The sequence below is a fragment of the Nicotiana tomentosiformis genome, chromosome 3 (genome assembly GCF_000390325.3).
Source record: "Nicotiana tomentosiformis chromosome 3, ASM39032v3, whole genome shotgun sequence".
NCBI lineage: Eukaryota > Viridiplantae > Streptophyta > Magnoliopsida > Solanales > Solanaceae > Nicotiana > Nicotiana tomentosiformis.
In genome coordinates, this window is record NC_090814.1 from 26,086,704 (window position 1) to 26,106,566 (window position 19,863).

The 19,863-nt window shown below is 38.4% G+C and overlaps 1 protein-coding gene across 1 annotated transcript; it reads right to left on the reverse strand.

The window, feature by feature from the left end:
- Positions 1–5,090: 5,090 nt before the first annotated feature.
- Positions 5,091–11,536, reverse strand: LOC138907517 (uncharacterized). The gene is made up of 5 exons (XM_070198116.1): positions 10,647–11,536; positions 10,347–10,575; positions 9,910–9,992; positions 5,980–6,183; positions 5,091–5,670 (listed from the first exon to the last, which is right to left on the reverse strand). The coding sequence occupies exons 1-5, from the start codon at positions 11,534–11,536 to the stop codon at positions 5,091–5,093; spliced, it is 1,986 nt and encodes a 661-aa protein (XP_070054217.1).
- Between the last annotated feature and the right edge of the window lie 8,327 nt (positions 11,537–19,863).

Below are 19,863 nucleotides of genomic sequence, written 5' to 3' on the forward strand. Positions count from 1 at the left end.
GATCTGCCGGGTGACCTTCATGAGCCGGACGAGTATCCCAGCATCATGCCGTCATACAACCTTGGGCTGCAGCTCACTCCAGAGACTTCGCAGGTGACCCCGTCAGGTCCATTATTGACCACGGGCATGGACATTACCGGAGAGGATAGGGATGCATATTTCCCAGGCCTATCGACCGCTGCTGAGGATCGGTCGACCCGAGATGTGGATAGTGGGCACCGACTGAGTTATGGCTCATCATCGAGAGGTGCTGGGGAGCTTTCACAGGCGCATGTATGTTTTTATTAGTATTTACTTTAAATTTGTTTTTTCTTTTCTCATTTATTTTCCATAAATAACTTTATTAATTTTCTTATTAAGGCTTCATCTTCGCCCGTCACGGAGGCCGCTTTGTGCGATGCTGACCTGGCTACGACGGATGATTATATTCAGGAGCCCGACGAGACCTTGGTAAGACAATTTAAATTGTTGTGACTTAATATATATTTTCCTATACTGAGCTGACTTATTCTTCTGTAGGTTACTACTGGACCGACGACCCCTTCTACCGATCCTGCCAGCACTACTGATGATCATGCTGCAGTGCATCCTGCTATAAAGAGGCGACATGATGAGGATGATCCTGATAGCGTAGCCGGGCGGGATGGGATGCATCTCAGGCCAGCGGCTGCATTGAAGCACACAGGTTGTGGAACACATTGATTTTTTTATTTTTTTTTTGTATTTGATGTAAATATTATTTTATATAAATAATAGCAACAATTTTTATTGTTTTCGTTATATGCGCATTATGTATATATTTCTCGGGTTCTTCGTTATTTTAATACTGCAACACAAAAACAAACACAAACACAATAACTTAACATAATTTAAATTCGGCACACATAATAAAAATACATGACATGGAAAGCATAAAGATAAAATACAACACTCAACACATACATTGGTTTGTTTAGTCAACTATTCTCTTCTTCAACCACTCAAATTGATCCAACGGCTTATTTTTTTCTTCTTCCACCTCTTTTAGTTTCTCCTTCAACGCTGCAATTTCTCGTTTATACATAACCACATCACGTTCGTATCTTTTGTTCAAATCATGAATATACTGCAAAGTTTATTTGTAGCATTCCTGCTTACAAGGTTCATCAATCCATACCTCAAAATTGCAAAAAGGTTCGTCGAAAATCCTATAAAACTTGTTCACACACATCCAGTATCGGCGCCCAACTTCACCATCATCCCAACAGTCCACCATCATACATTTTTTGCCGCACTGGCACCTTGGTACATAAAGACGTTCAGATATTTGTTAAAGCAAAAAAAAAATCCTGCTTTTATGGAGAGTTTTGCTATTGGTTATTGTTAAGCGCAGAAAATAACTAGAATGCGCCCGTTATTTATAGGCAAGACAATACACATAACGTAGTATTTAACCGCGCTATGCTTACACATAACATAGTATTTAACCTCGCTATGCTTCGCGTATTAAAGAATCTTTGGGATACAAAATAACTTTTTTGCAGGCGGACAGCTTTTCAGTTCGACAAGACAACACACATAACGTAGTATTTAACCGCGCTATGTTTCGCGTGTTAAAGATTCTTTCGGATACAAAATAGCTTTTTCGCAGGCGGGCAGCTTTTAAGTTCGACAAGACAACACACATAACGTAGTATTTAACCGCACTATGCTAACACATAACGTAGTATTTAACCGCGCTATATATATTCACATATTTATCAAAAATCTTCCTCCTCTGACAGTGTATTTTTCTAATAATAATTTTATCGTGAAATTCGAAGGTCTACTAAAATATTTTTTATTTTTTAATCCAATACTATATTTGATTACATGAATGGGAGGGAGAAATTCACTAATTTACTCAACTGAAAAATGGACCATTATCAATAAGATTTAACAACAATGGAAACATAATTTTATTTGATACATCTTGCAACATAAACAAGTACATACACTTATTACAACTACATTACGAAACCCAATTACTACGTGTATCCTTGATAATTGGGCACATTAGAAGAACTCCCACCAGGAGCTGGATTACCACCGCCACCCAAATAAGCCGAAGGACATTTTCGACGGGCATGTCCTGTTTGCGAGCATATACCACATTTGCGCGCATAAACGGTATCGCTAACATCCATTTGGTTCCATATACGCGTTCTCTTCTGCACCTGTATTCAACGCAAAAACTCCTTGTTATACACCATTTTAAATGGTTCCGGCGGCCAATAACCCACTGGCTGAAAGCACCCGATGGCATGTGAGCACGGCATGTGGTAGATGGACCATTTCCCACAAGACCATAACCTTGTAGATTCATTTATGGTATATACATTATTCCCCCAGTTTTGATGGATAGCGGTGCAAACTTCAAAAATATTTCTGTCATGATCATACTGTAAAAATGAATGCAAATGTGCTCGCCGCCTGTATTTCTCAAATCTCTTTATCGACAGTGGCATAAATTCAACACCCCTTTCCATCAATGACGTTGCAGCTGCATGCCTTTCAACAAACTTCTCTGCCATCTGCTTGAACTACATGTGCACCATGGCAGTGACAGGAAATCCTCTTGCCGACTTTAATAACCCGTTGAAAGACTTTGACACATTTGTAAAATCCTAACGCCTTTAAATAAGGCAATGCCTAGCTCGGGGGCTGAATTTTTGTAGGTATAGCGCTCTTTTAAAGGGTGTTATACCCATTTGAATTATTGTTATGTCAGTTAAACGCAGGAGACTTTTTGGTGGCCCATAAAACATGTATAACGCTCTTTATAACTGCGCTTATATATATATATATATATATATATATATATATATATATATATATATATATTGTGCACGGTTTCTAAAGGCGTTATCTCTTTTAAAGAGCGCTATACATATATATATATATATATATATATATATATATATATATATATTGTGCACGGTTTCTAAAGGCGTTATCTCTTTTAAAGAGCGCTATACCTTAACGTCCAAAACGTCCGTTAAGATATAACGCTCTTTATACATAGTTAGATAACTCTTTTTTTTTACACGAACCATAAATGGGTTCTGGCCCCCTCATTTTGATCCATAAAAGCAGTAGTCTGCAGACCACAAAAATATTTCTGAAAATGGAAGTACTGGTACTTACTAACAGCTACTTAACTTATCTCCTTGATTTGCATGAATAGTCAGAGACAGAAGGAGGCTCTTACGAACAGTCTTTTCCTTTTTGATAATGACCAAAAGTGATAGCCAGAGTTTTTATCACCAATCGATATGGTGGGACAAGCCAAATCAGAGTTTCTAGATTCTACGTTGAGAATAGAGAAATTTCGCTTCCCGTTTATGCCACACCAATCTTAATTAATCGGCCAAATTGTATAGAATACCAGAGCATTATACAAAACGTGATAGCATGGTTTTACCCACCGGGCCTCCAATTATTTTTTAATGGAAAAATATACTGTATCGTCACTTTCAAAATAATAGTAGAAAATTATATATTCTTTGTATATATATAAATTATGTATGTTATATACAAAAATTATACAATACAAATTTAATATATTTTTTTGACTATCAAATATAAATAGTTTCTGACGCGGACTAAAAGTAATAATACCCCTTATTTAAGGTTTGTCATTCTTCGCTTAGTGTCCCAGTTAGTTTGGTAAAAATAAGATCACAGAGAATTCTAGTAATCTAGTTTCGAACACTGTAGGAATATGACATGTGGTGTACAGAGACTACAATAGGCTTGTTCTTGATTAATGTCCGAGTAATTAATCATATGGGAAACCCAAGTGTTATACGTTTTTGAGTTCTGCACATCCTAATTTAAAAGGGTCATACTAACCATTTACTATCGAAAATAAATTATATTTATTGTTGATTACACACGTTCTGACCTCGCTCAAGCTTAAGACGAGCAACAATGGAGGTCAGAGAGATAGAGAGAGTACATGACGAAGAGAGAGAGAAAATATCTGGAATGAACCGACCAACTCTATTGATATCTGTATTGACTATATATACAAACTTGCCTAACTAAATGAATAGCTAAAATAACCTCTTTACAAATTAACTAACCACTTTACAAGTATCTAGCCACTTTACATAATTAAGCCATCTCAACCCCCCCCCCCCCCCAAGTTGGTGGTGTGGAAAACACTGCCAACTTGTATAAAACTGCTGAATGTTTGACTCCTGTTAGTGCTTTTGTTAGAACATCTGCAAGCTGGTCTGTAGTTCCTACATGATGCAGTGAAATCAGCCCCTCTTGTAGCTTACTTCTCACAAAGTGACAATCGACCTCTATATGTTTGGTTCTTTCATGGAACACTGGGTTCCTTGCTATGTGCATGGCAGACTAGCTATCACAGAACACTGCAATGGGCTTGGGGAAAGGAACTGTAAGTTCTTCAAACAGTCTACTAAGCCACACCAATTCCCCCACTACCTTCCTTAGAGCTCTATACTCTGCTTCTGCAGAAGACAATGAAATGATGTCATGCTTCTTGGATTTCCAGCTAACAGGACTACTGCACAATAATACAAGGTAGCCACTTACAGATTTCAGGGAATCTGGGCATGCTGCCCAGTCAGAATCACAGTAGACCATGATAGTATAATTTGTATCTCTAGACATGAATATCCCACGGTTGGATCTCCTTTCAAATATCTAAGTAGATGAAAGACTGCTTTCAAGTGAGGTTCTCTGGGGTCATCCATGAATTGGCTCAGGTTTTGTACATTGTAGGCTATGTCTAGTCTTGTATTGGTGAGGAAATTGAGCTTCCCCACTAGTTTCCTATAGTAAGTGGGGTCTGTCAAGGTCTCTCCCTCTTTGGCCTTGAGCTTGACTATTGGGTCTAGTGGTGAAGTAAAACTATTGTAGTCCATGCACTAATACTCTTTGAGCAAGTCAAGGGTGAACTTCCTCTGAGATATTATCACACCATCATCCTTATAAAGAACCTCTAATTCCAGGAAGTAGTGTAGCCTTCTCAGATCCTTTTTCTTGAAGCTGTTATTCAGAAACACCTTCAAGTCTTCAATTTTCATTGTGTAAGTTCATGTAACTACAATGTCATCTACATACATTGCTATATAGACAGTTGAATTTTCAGTTTTCTTGTAAAATAAAGAGTAATCATACATAGAATGTGCATAACCCCTTGAACATAAGGCTTGTTTCAGCTCATAAAGGGATTTGTTAAGCTTGCAAACCAACTCTGAACTATCTACAGCCAGGCCATGTGGAATCTCCATGTAGACTTCCTCATTCAGGTCCCCATGTAGGAATGCATTTTTTACATCCAATTGGGGTATATGCCACCCCTTCTTTACAACAACAACTATTAGAGACCTCACAGTTGTCATCTTGACTACAAGAGAGAATGTCTCTATATAGTCAATGCCTGCTTGTTGAGTATGTTCCTTCACAACCAACCTAGCTTTGAGTCTCTCTACACTCCCATCTGCTTTATGTTTTATCGTATACACCCATTTGCACCCTATAATTTTCTTTCCAACAGGTAAGGGCACTAAATCCCAGGTGTGGTTGGCATGTAATGCTTCAAACTCTTGGTTCATAGTTGTCTGCCAGGCAAGATTCATAGCTGCCTCCTCATATGATGAGGGCTCATTTTCACTGCAAATGTATCTCACAAGACTTTGGCTCTCAGGATTTAGATCATCAGGGGATACATGATGATTTTTAGAAAATAAAGCATTGAGAGAAAATAGTATAGTTGAATTACTGTGAGCAACAAGTGATGATGATTTTAATTTTGGAAGTGAGTGTAGATAGTCTTGTAAATATAGTGGTGTTCTGTGAGGTCTTTGTGACTTTTTTAAGGCAATGGATGTGGGGCCTGGTTGATAACCAACTGGTGATATTCTTTGTCTTGAAGACTATGGTGTTTTAGATTATGGTGAGGAGGTGGAAGATTCAGTTAACCTGGAGGATCTCACAGGTGGTAAAGGAGTATCATGCTCAAAAGGTTGACTATGAATGACACTTGTGCCATCATCACTATCACAGAGATGTTTAGTATCCTTAGGAGTGTGATCAATGAAAGGGGCAGGATTAAAAACAGAAGGAAAAAATGTGTTTTCAGATGATAGAGTAAAAGGAAACACACTTTCAATGAAGACAACATCCCTGGAGACATGTATCTTTTTAGTGGCAAGACTTAAGACCTGGTACCCCTTGACTCCATAGGGATAATCTGTCACGACCCAAACCGCAGGGCCGCGACGTGCTCCCGGTGTCTTACTCAACCGAATACCAATATAACATATCTTTCTTATCATACCATTATGGGTAAATGGGCCAGAAGGGTCGTCATAAGATAACCAAAATAAAATAAAAGGTAATACTCGATATAGGATGACCGGACATGTAATACAAACTTATACATATGACATACGGGCCTATAAGACCAAAATGATCCATCGTACACTGAACATAGGTCAACAAGGCCATACAATCTTTCATATACATGACATCTATCTACAAGCCTCTAAGAGTACATAAACGTCATAAAGGCCGGGACATGGCCCTACCATACCAATAAATACATGTCCAAAGCATACTGACCAAATAAGTAACTCCGGAGTAAGTGGAGTGTACCCACACCTTCCGCTGAGCTGATAGCCTACTAGGAGGACTCTCAACCTATCTATCGGGACTTGCGGGCATAAAATGCAGCGTCCCCATGCAAAAAGGGACGTCAGTACAAATAAAGTACCAAGTATGTAAGGCATGAAAAGCAGTATATAATAGACATGAAAGAAACATGGAGTAAAAGACTCAACCTGTAAGTCTGAATAGCTCTGTGAATCATGAGACATTTATAATGTCATGCATATGTGTATAAATGTCATATCATGCATAGGTATATGCGTACATAACATCATCAAACCGCTGAGGGCATCCCATCATATCATCTCGGTCTCTATGGGTGAATTCATCAATGTATACCAGCTGATCAGGTGGTAGTGCGTATATAACGCCGTAACCTTTACTCATACCCCATATACATATAATATACGCATATATAATGCCATCTGGTCATGGGCCAATGTACATGCATAAATGAATGCAATGCATAATGAAGTAAGTCCATAAGATCTCTCGAAATGTCATAAGATCAATATGCCTTCGGTTAATATCATGAAATAAACTTTATCAATTTACGTATTTTCTGAGACCCATGAATAGACAATATAATAATAGGGCAGATGGGGAATCAAGAACATAGGCACCCCTAGTACCTCTAAGAATAGAGTCATTTGTGATAGTTTCGCGTTTGCTTGTTTCGTTTGTATCATATGGATCATATCAAAAGGAAAGAAGGGATAGACTTAACATGCCTCAAATCGTCAATGCAACTCAAGAACAAGCTTACGACAACTAGCGCGCCAACCCTATAACAAAGAAATACATGTACAACTTAGATGGATCAAGTATATCACATATCTCAAACGATAACTCGATTCTAAAATAAAACGTGCAGCATTTTCCCTGATTTTACTGCTCCCTCAAGCCTGATATAGGTGAGATACAAACACAATACAATCATTAACTCAAAAACAACCCAACTATAATTCGGGACCTTCTATACAACAAAAATCCCAAATATACCATAACACACCCAATTAATAAGTTATCAAGTAGTTTGAATTTGCAACGACGAGCGACCAGCCTACTATCCTACCACATGTGGCGTTTCTCCACGCCCTTCATCCTTCCAAACTCCATAAATAATCAGCACAATAGGCCAATACGAGTGGACTACAAAACAGCCTACTAAAAGTGAAATAAATCGAACTCACGACTTCCGATAACCGTCCCGTGAGTTCTGACTATTAGGAAACGAATTTATCAACCTTCCTTGATATTTAAAAGCTTAAATAAATAAAGTAGGTATTTTTTTTAACCACGAAGTACCTTTCAAAACTCAAACTACAAAGAAAAAGAGAGGCGGTATAATGATACTTACGTCGTAGGGATCATTCTAATGTTATCACTTTTTGATTTCGTGAAAGGGATGTTGATCTTGCTTGGAATTTCTTGGACCAGTTCTTGGAGAGATTGAGAGTGTTTTGGTAAGTATTCTCTGTATTTTGACGAGATATAAGGGTATAAGACCACTTATAAGCCCACCACCTCAATTCTCCAAGCAGGTGGGTAAGCTGCCTGCTTGAGCAGTGCAACTTCGGACACTTGTATCTCTCTACTCCGATATCGTATTGACAAACGGTTTTCATCGTTAGAAAATAGACACATGGGACTTTAATTCCATATAAAATATCTCCCTGTAACTCTCAATATATTGGGAGAAAACTGCCTCGCAACCTGGCTTGTAAATCTGTCAGTTTCTCCGAAGTGCGGCGACGTGACTTGGCGACCCTACTTTCAAAATACATATTTTTCTACCCCAATGTCGTATGAATAAATAATTTATACCATTGGAAACTAGATTCCAAGACCTTCATTTTTCTATGAGCTATGTCCCAAAATTATATCATAAAGCTTATGAATTTAATTTCTCAAAATGGCTTATTACAAGGCAATTCTTAACTCGATGTTTCCGCAACTTAAATCCGATTTTTCTCAAACTTTATATTTTATATCCAAACATCATATATAGTCATATCATGACTTTAAACCCATTTAAATTATAATTAACAAGTCTCTTATTTATCTTAACTTACTTAAAATTTCGGTAAACCTTTTTTATCCTTGTAGAAGAATTTCATCCTTTTTGAGCTTACATTAGATAATCCTATAATGATAGTGACGTCTAAAGTACGTGGTGTAACAACATTAAATCACTTCATATATTTTCAAAGATGATCTCATTTCCGAGCTTACATCAATTGACTTTTGACGTACTTTCACGTACAAAAATATGAGGTGTAATATAACCAATGAATATGTGTGGTGATGTTCGAGGTTCAAATTTGTTTCTATGCACATTTGGTACAGAAGGGTAACACAAGCATCCAAAGCTTTTCATGTGAGAGTATGTTGGTTTTCTTTTGTAAAGTAATTCAAATGGGGATTTAGGGTGACTATGGTATGATGTAAGTTGCACACAGAATGCACTCACCCTAGTACTTCACAGGCAATTTAGATTGAAACAAGAGTGCCCTGGCAGTTTCTAGGAGATATTTATTTTTTCTTTCTACTATACCATTTTGTTATGGTGTGTAAGGGCAGGTCCTTTGGTGAATAATGCCTTTGGACTTAAAAAATAAGTTTGCTTCTATACTGGTAAATTCTGAACCATTGTCAGATCTAATAGCTTTGATTTTGGTGTTGAATTGGGTTTCAACCATGGAAACAAAGGTTTTTATAACCCGTAGGGCATTGCTTTTTACAGGTTAGAAGATTGGTTCAAGTGCACCATAATCATCTACCATTATAAGAAAATATTTGTAATTATCATGTGTTACCACATGATAAGCTCCCCATATGTCTATGTGGAGTAATTGGAAAATTTCAGTGGTGAAATCGGCTTTCTAGGGAAATGGTAGTCTCCATTGTCTGGACATTGGACAGATGGAACATAGAAAAGGTTGTTTGGATGGAAAAGGGACAGGGATAGAGGAGATCCCTCTTGTTTTGACAAAGGGTACATGCCCTAGCCTATTATACCACACAATATTCACATCATAATCAGTGGATGCATAAGAATTCAGATTAGGACTCTGATTTTTATTACTTGAACTTGAACTATTTATAAAGGGGAGAGATACACACTTATTTGTGGAGATTGAGCTATATACAGATGAATGACTATGACAGGGTGAGCTGCGTGTGCAGTGAGTCCCATTATCAAGATAAGAAACTAGATTGTTAATTGCAGAACCTGAGTACCTATTCCTCAAACACTTTGGGCAAAGAAAGTACAAATTATCACAAGCCTTACCAATCTCCAGAGACCTCTTCATTGAAGGGGCCTGTAGAATGCAAAGATTATCAGTGAAAGCTACTATACTCTTGGGGTTTGAACTGGCTAAACTGTGAATAGAAATTAGGTTGTATTTGAAGGAGGGTATAGATATTACTTTATGTAAGGTGATGTCAGGCACAAGTGTTATACTACCAAATTCCGTTACTTTTACTTTATAGCCATTTGGGAGGACAACTAGGAGTGGATAAGGCAATTTCACAATATTAGTAAGTAGGGATTTGTTAAAGGTCATGTGATTTGAAGCCCCTGAGTCTAGTATCCAGGAATCAGTCTTGTTTTTAAAACACTTACAGGACAATTTACCAAAATTAATAGAGGAAGTGCAAACTACTATACATACAAAGTTCACAGCTCCATTGATAGAAGTGGCAACATTTGCATGTTCTCCTCTATTCCCAGCTTGAAAGTGTTGCAGCAGATTCATGATCTGTCCATATTGCTCCTTTGACAAACTGATGTTTTGATCTTCATTCAAGGCATTTGCTTCCTCTACCTTGTTGCAGGATGTGTCAGGATGAACATTAGCCACCACCCCTTTTCCCTTGTTAAAATCTGATTTTGATTGAAGCCTTGATTGAGATTTTGATTTTGATTACGTGAATATCCAGAATTGTGTGGGTAAACATGTAGTTTATAACACCCGTCCTTAGTGTGCCCTGGCTTTTTGCAGTAGTCACACATGGGCCTTCCCCTTCCATATCCACTATGGTTGCCATTGTTGGGTGAGTAATTGGTCCTATAGGTGTTGGCCCTCGAGATGGTGGCATTCAATGATGTGGACTCGATAAACAGTTGAGTGTTTGGTTTGATTTCCCTCTTTTTCTCATCTTGTATCAGCAAGGAAAAAGCTTGAGCCAGTGTTGGTAATGGGTTCATCATGAGAATGCTTCCTCGAATTACAGTGTGTGCTTCGTTCAAACCCATGAGGAATTGTATTAACCGCCTATCATGTTCAGCTTTGTAGAAGTTTTCCTTGGTACCACAAGTACAATTACAGCTGCGTTGGGACCTTTTACTCAAAGTGCTCAATTCTTCCCAAAGCTTTTTCAATTTAGTGTAGTAGCTAGTGATATCAAGGGTTCCGTGAGATATATCATTTATTTCCTTTTGGATTTGATACAATCTAGCTCCATTTGTTTGCTCATATCGATCTTCTAACTCAATCCATAACTCCACAACATCATTTGCATATTCAACACTATCCGCAATGTCCTTCAAGAGAGAATTGAAGATCCAAGAGGTCACCATATCATCACATCGCTCCCATTGACAGAATGCGGGAGGGTGAGGGTCTGGACTCTTGCATTCACCATTTATAAACCCTAGTTTATTTTTAACCGATAATCCTCGTAATACACTGTGCCTCCATGATCGATAACCAACTCCACTGAAAGGAACTGACACAAGCATAGCATCGGGATTATCCGACGGGTGCAAATACAAAGGATTGCTTGGATCGATTCCGAAATTTCCTTGAACTCCGACATTCACTGTTGTACTAGCTACATCACTCAAACCGTCCATATCCATGAGTAATTGAGACTAGTTGTGCGAGTATTACACTATTAGAAGAAGAAGCCCCTGTTTAGGCGCTCGAATTAGGACAAAATGAGACTGACCGTAGGAACCGATCAGATTAGGGTAAAAATCAAAGAGATAACGAACATAAGAGAGAAGTAGTTGATTGGGAGATGATCATAATGGAGTTGTCGGGCTCTGATACCATGTTGATTACACACGTCCTGACCTCACTCAAGCTTGGGATGAGCAACAGTGGAGGTTAGAGAGATAGAGGGAGTACATGACGAAGAGAGAAAATATCTGGAATGAACCAACCAACTCTATTGATATCTATATTGACTATTATAAAAACTTGCCTAACTAAATGAATAGCTAAAATAGTCTCTTTACAAATTAACTAACTAACCACTAACCACTTTACAAGTATCTAGCCACTTTACATAATTAAGCCATCTCAATATTTATTCTAAATTTTACCTTTTTAACAAATATATTCCTGCCATTATACTTCAAAGCTATTTTTACCTCTCTCCCGTTGAAACTTCATTCCTAACTTTAAAAAGTCATGTGGCAAGCCTCATTCACTTAAAATAACCCACCCCACATTTAATTAAATGTCATCCGATCCAGTTTATTAACCCGCCCTATCTGAAGCACCCATTAACTTAAATTCCCTATGTCTTCTTCACAACCTCAACTTTTTCCCCTTCATTTATTTTCTTCCTCTTTTCTCATTGTCTTCTTCACTCAATTACTCACTCTACATATCTCTTATTACTCCTTTTTTTTATTTCGAAAAATAAAATCGAAATACATAAAAATAATTGTTCAACACATTAAGTACATGGATACAGAAAGCATCAATTTGCAGAAACCTATTATTATGTAAAAATATTATACAGTCAAATACAAAATTCTGATTTAAATATATGTTTCTTAGATTCCTTTAAATCATCAGCTTCTGGAGCATAGAAAAGATCCCTTTGAGCTACTGGGAGTTAATACCATACAAATTTCATCCTTCTCGCCACTAACTTCAATAGTGTTGTTGACCAAATTCATAAGTTTATTAAACCCATAAAGACTACATATAGGGATGGCAATGGGGCGGGGTGAGGCGAGGCGAGGCGATGCGGGTTTACTCTTCCCCTAATTAGATTTTGCCATGCCATGCCCCGTTTAACTCACTACACCAGTTAGATCAAACCCTGCCCTGCCCCGTTTAGCCCTGCCATGCCCTCCCTCATTTAGCCTCACAATTATATGTTCTTTGTTTTAATTATCCAAATTTGAATGTTTCTTCTAATTTAATCCCTTTAAACATCATCTTCAACTTCTCTTTTAATTTTTGCAATTTTCTAGTTTAGTGGATTCTGAATGTTTTGTAATTTTACTCTTATAATGTTAAGCCATTTTGATTATATAATCTTCTTACGTGGATTACTTTATGGCAAAATTTCATTTTTATTTAATTCACAAAACTTGGTAATATTTGAATTATAATAAAGATTTGGGGAGGGACTGTTGCGTGGTAACTAAAATAATTTCGATCTTAGTCAAATTATATGTTATTAAAATTAAAGATATACATCACATCAGTAATAATAGTGTTAGATATATGTTTTAATAATGGAAAATAACTTACTTCTATTTGTAGAAAAATAATTCCAAAGAAGGAAGTTAGAAGAAAAGGAAGAGTACCAATAATGAAGAAGTCAGGATTCTAGTGAAGATCTAGAAGCAAGAATCAAGGTGTCAATCATGCTGTGATTGCGAGCTTCATGGAAAACAAATATTTGACTCCAACTATTTACGGAAGGTTCATAAATCAATTTGTATGGAAGATTTAAGGAGAATATTCAATCACATACATCACGGAAGCAACGACTTACGGAGGAAAGTAAATCGTGGAAGCACCGAACCAGTAAAGGAAGTTCTATCTTATTCTTGGAATAAATCAATCTTTATTGATTCTGAGGATCAATTACCTTGGGTTGCCCACCATCTATGGATCTATGACGTCTAGAAGATTGACGTTCAAATCATATATAACAAAAGATGCAAAGGAAGGACATACTTTGATCGAACCACTATCAATCTTTTTGTTCTACTCCAAACTAGCATTGTAGTCTATTCTAGATTTACTGTGTAACTAGGGAGAGAACAAAGAGAAAAAAATCACCGGTGAGACATTGTCTCGAGAAGCAAGAAAAGAACTATTATCGTGATGAAGCTGATGGTGTATAACAACACCAACATACCTGTATCAAGAGATTTTAAATACTTGAAAGAGAATACCCTTGCAACCCAAGGGGACTGGACATATGATTCATTTTAAATCCGAACCAGTATAAAATAACTGGTGTCATTTACTTTCTGCTATTTATTTTTCTGTATTTTATTTATATCTCTCGCATCAAGAACCTAGTCGACTAAAAAGAAAATTAGTCAACTACCCTGCAAAAGAAAAGAAAAATTATAATTCACCCCCTCTTGCACTTTCAATTGGTATCAGAGCAGGTCTCACATATTCGCTTAACAGTAAGTGAGAAAAGGTTATGTCAACTCAAGTAACTACTAATGCACTCTTTCAAGAAGGGACATCGCAAGTAAGGCCACCATATTTCAATGGACAACACTTCTCTCATTGGAAGGTGCGCATGGAAATTTATGCAAAGTCCTATGATGTTAAAGTATGATATGTTATCAAAAAGGGAAACTATTCACTTCCAGCAGTAGGACAACCACCCGCTGATCCTGAAGATATAGATGACTACTCTAAAGAGAAAATGAGCATTGTTCAAGTTAACGCTAAGTCACAACACTTGCTTTATAAAGCTATAAGTGAAAAAGAATATGTGAAAATTTTAAGTTGTGATATCGCCAAGGAAATGTGGGACAAACTGAAAGTTACCTATGAAGAAACTAGCAAAGTAAAAGAAACACAGATAAATTTGTTGGTTCACGACTATGAACTATTCCAGATGAAATAAGTGAATCCATTGAGAAAATATTTGCATGATTCAGCAAAATCATTGGCGATCTAAAAGCCTTTGGCAAACCTTAATCAAGTGGTGAGCAAGTTCGAAAAATCCTAAGAAGCTTGCCTACTACATGGCAGACAAAAGTAGTTGCACTTGAATCTCAAGATTTAGACAAACTGTCATATGATGAACTACATGGAGATCTCATAGCATTTGAGAAAACACATCTCAAGAAAATGCGTCAGGAAGAGAAGAAGAAAACAATTGCCTTCACAACTACAACTGAAGGACCTGAGAACGATATTGATGACGACACAGAAGCTCTTGAAGAAGAAATTGCCATGGTTTCAAGAAATATGAATGGATTGGTGAGAAGCTACAGAAACACAAAAAAGAGAAGGATGTCATCTGGATGAACCAGACAGTATAATGAACAAGACAAAAATAATGAAAAATATTTTGAATATGGAAGGTATGGCCATGTTCAAGCTGAATGCCCTGATCTTCAAAGAAAAGTCTCCAGAGGGTTTAATAAAAATAAATCATTCAGAAGCTGGAGCGATGAAGACAACTCAAAACATGAAGAAATAGCTGTCACAACCCAAAACCCACTATAGGTCGCGATGGCGCCCAACGTCATCGCTAGACAAGCCAACGGTGAACTAACAACTTAATTATGCATTTTTATTATTATATTTTTTGAAATCGTAAATTTTATTAGATAAGGAAATGAACGTATAAAAATCATGGAAACTTACTCTTTAAGTAGAATAGAAAATAAAAGTGTGTAAATACTAAGCATAATCACATCCAACATCTAAAACATCTCAAAACCCGATGTCACAAGTACATGAGCATTTACTAAGGAGTGCAATAATAATACAATATCTGTCCGGAATGTAAATAAGACAGAATAAAGTAAATAGTACGATGGAAACTCTGTGGGCTACGATATGCAGCCTGGAATGCAACTCACCATAAAGTCTCCTCACCCGCTGTGCCTACCGCGCCAAGATAATCACCAATTGAACCTGACATTTAGTGTAGAAGTGTAGCATAGGTGCGTAAATCAACGTGTACCCAGTAAGTATCTAGACTAACCCCGGAGAAGTAGTGACGAGGGGTCAACATCGACACTTACTGGAGGTCCAATAAAGCAATATAATAAATCACAAGTAGATATGAAGCACACAACCATAATGGAGTAAATCTGTAAGTTGCATAATCCTCCAAGAATTTCTTTAAAGGGTATGAATTTCTCAGTCTTGTATTCTACCTCAACGACTCAAATATATCAAGTACCAAAATCAAACGGATAAGGAATACCATATAAAAGGCCAGACATCAGTGGAAGGATAATCTTGTAAATATTCGGACTGCCAGCGATACAACGCACGATTATGCCGAGGTCGTTCGGCCCGATCCAGAATAATATGTACATAGCCGAGGGTCGAGCGGCACGAACCATAGATACATCTATTATACTGCCGAGGTGTTTGGCCCGCTCCACATGAAAGGAGGAAAATTACTGAATTACGAGACACGTGCTTACAATATAGTACATGAGCACAAAATGAATATAACCTTTACCGTTTCTCAAATAACTTGCCAACAACTCAAGGTGATATATCTTGGCCTAACATATATATATATTTACAAATAAATTTAAATTATAACTTCAATTAATTAAGCCAGCAGAGTAAGTTCAAATACTTCAAATATTACATGACAAAGTTCTAAGTCTACCCGAAAATAAACATTCTTTAACTACGTACGGACTCTCGTCACCTCGTGTGTAAATAGCACCCACAACTAGTAGCACATAGTAATTACATCAGCTAGGGGATAATTTTCCCTTACAAGGTTAGATAGGAGACTTATCTTGCTCCGAAGTTTCATAACCGGCTCCAACGCCACTCTAACACCTCAAACCGATGTCCGTCGATCCAAAGCTAGTCAAACAATCATGAAAACCAATAAAAATATACTCCACCATCATAATTAATTAATTTAGAACACCTCCCAACTCCGTTCGAAAAGTCAACAAAGTCAACCCTCTGGCCCACGTGCCCGGATTCCGAAAAGTTTCAAAGATAAACTTTACCCATGACGCGACAAACTCAAATATATGATTTATTCCAAATTCCATGACTAATTTCGTGGTCAAAGTCCAAAAATACCAATTTCTAGGGGTTTCTACCAAAATTCCACAATTTCTACTAATTTTCATGTTTAGATCCTTATGGAATCCATGTATTTAACTTACAATGGGTGGGAATAACTTACCTCACAATAGATGATAAAAATCTCCCCTCCAAGAGCTCCAAGAATCGCCCAACCAAATAAAAAATGTGAGAGAAATGGGCTAAGTCTCAGATTAAAAGCACCCATTGCCCAGCGACTTTCGCACATGTAGAAGACTTTGTCGCACCTGCGAGCTCGCTTTTGTGAGACAAAGCTCGCTTCTGCGAAGTGCACTACCTAGATTCTCCATCGCACCTACGGTAGAATGTCCGCTTCTGGGCAAACGCAGGTGAGAGTCACCATTGTGCTTCTGCGCTTCCCATCGCTTATGCGCTGCCAGAGACCGCCTCTGCGATCACGTAGGTGCGGGAATTGCTTCGCACCTGAGACCACTACCTAGCCCCTTCCCCAGCCGCTTCTGCAACCTTCATCTCGCTTCTACGAAGACGCTTCTGCGAAGTCGCTTCTGCGACCAAGGCTTCGTAGAAGCGATTGCACCAGCAACAGAAATTCCAGCAGCTTCAACAAAGCTCAAATGGATCCGAACCCCGCCCGAAACTCACCCGAGCCACTCGGGGCCTTAACCAAATATACCAACACATCCCAAAATACGATACGAACTTAGTCGAAGCCTCAAATCATGCCAAACAACATCAAAACTACGGATCAACGATCGAAACCTTTCTTTAAACTTTCAAACATTCAAACTTCGCCGATCGCGTCTGAATTATAATTAAACATTCCGGAATGACACCAAACTTTACACACAAGTTATAAATCACAATACGAACCTATTCCAAGGCTCGGAATCTCAAACGGACATCGATAACATCAAAATCCACTTCAAGTCAAACTTAAGAAATTCTTAAACTTTCAAAATGCCCACTTTCCATAATAAGCGCCAAAATATTCCCGGACCACCCGATACTCAACCCGAACATACGTCCAAGTCCGAAATCATCATACAAACCTATTGGAACCTTCAAATCTCGATTCTGAGGTCGTTTACGCAAAAGTCAAACCTTAGTCAATTCTTCCCACTTAAAGTTTCCGAATTTAGAATTTTCCATCCGAATCAACTCTGGACTTCCCGAAATTCCATGCCGACTACGCGTACAAGTCATAGATCATGAAGTGAAGCTACTCAAGTCTTCAAAACGCCGAACGACGTGCTAAAGCGCAAAACGACCGGTCATGTCATTACATTCTCTCCCACTTAAACATACGTTCGTCCTCGAACGTGCTAAGAACTGCTCCGGAGTTGTCCCAAAAATCACTGTTCAACACCTTGTGCACCTACCCATGCCACCACAACCTAGTTGAGCACATTAGCTCGAGCCAGACTGAAGATCCTCCCTCTTATTAGTCAATAAGCCTTAGAACCAAATTCCAACCTCCGAATTTCTCTACTAGACCTGATTCTAACATACGAACACCATATCAATCTCCACACGCTGAACTCACACATGATCATGCACCCATGCTAACATCACACAACGCACCGCATAACTTATTTGCCCAAGGCAATTTCCTCCAAACCCAACACCAGCAAATTCACTGACCTGACGTCCGTAGTATACCTCATAACACATATAAGCATGGTTTCAATCCTCACAATACTGCAAGTCTGCAACAATGAAAGAGACGTGTAGAAACTCATAACCACCTGCCAAAAGAATAAATCACGGGGCCTCTTTACCTGACAAGCACCATTACCTCACTATGAACTGAATAACGGTATTTTCTCTTTAATATAACCTACTAAACTCCGATAGCACTGATCTCAGGTCTAATAATTGTGTCTCACCCAGTATAAATTGCTCGGGAAATAAGCCACCTCAAACGCCGTTTAAAATCTTATATGACACGTCGATGTGCCAACAAGCTACAACCGAATATGACTTATAATGAAAAGAAAACTATGGCAAGGAACTACCCAGCCCGCATAACGAATGAAACAACTAAGCCGATGTTATGATTCCATCTCAAAGATAAGAATCAAAGCACACAAATAAGTATGAGGAACCGTAATTGGAATCTCACTATTGCAGCGTGCAACCCGATCCAACTATGACACTGTTGCGGCGTGCAACCCAATACGAATATGACACTTTTACGGCATGCAACTCGATCCACACAACATACCCATGGCGGCGTACCACTCGATCTAAATAATATACCCGTGGCGGCGTGCCACCCGATACAAATAATATACCCGTGGCGGCATGCCACCCAATCCACACATATCAATCAACAAGGAAACACCCATCAAGCCGTAATGCTTATACTTACAAAATGCCCGAACATTGACCACAAGCACGCCAAGTGCATAATACAATCCTTGGGGAGACGGATAGCGTCATACGCTACAAAACCCAAGCACGACTAAGGTGCAATAAATGACCTGCATCTCGAGGGCCATCCTGCTCATATAGCAACATAAACTACACGAGATCATGACACATGTGCGAATAATAAAGTCGTCTCATAACCCACCTCGCATAATAGAGTATTACATGGAATAGCTGACAACGGGATTAACATCCAATACCCTAAGACTCCTCCGTAAGCAATGCTAAGTCGAATGAACACATTTCGGCCTGACGTCGAGCACACATTCACATTAGACCCACCAACGGACCCCAAGCTGATTTCGATCATCCCATACTGGGCTAATAACCTTCCAAGAATCCACAATGACCCTATTCATGACATATAAGAGCAGGCGTTGAATTCGGAACAACCTCACACAGTCCATAACCAAAGGAATGGAGCGCCTTCGAGGCATAAACTCTCATATTACGGTAATACCATAATCTCCATACTTGGTTTCAATCTTTAACAATTAGGTGACTAATATGTCACACTTATAAAATCTTCCCGTGGGGTACGCTCCCACGATCTTCCGCACCAGGTAGCAAAGTCTGTACCTCCATACCACCAACCGTACTAATTCTGTAAAACAAATCAAGAATCTGCAATTTAATACATAAAGCCTCTTACACATGACACCGTTCTCAGGTGACACTAAGATAATGCCAGCTTACTCTAAACTTCTGAATCCTTTCCCCCGATCCTCCGAGCTCGGGACATCCCTAACAAAACTGA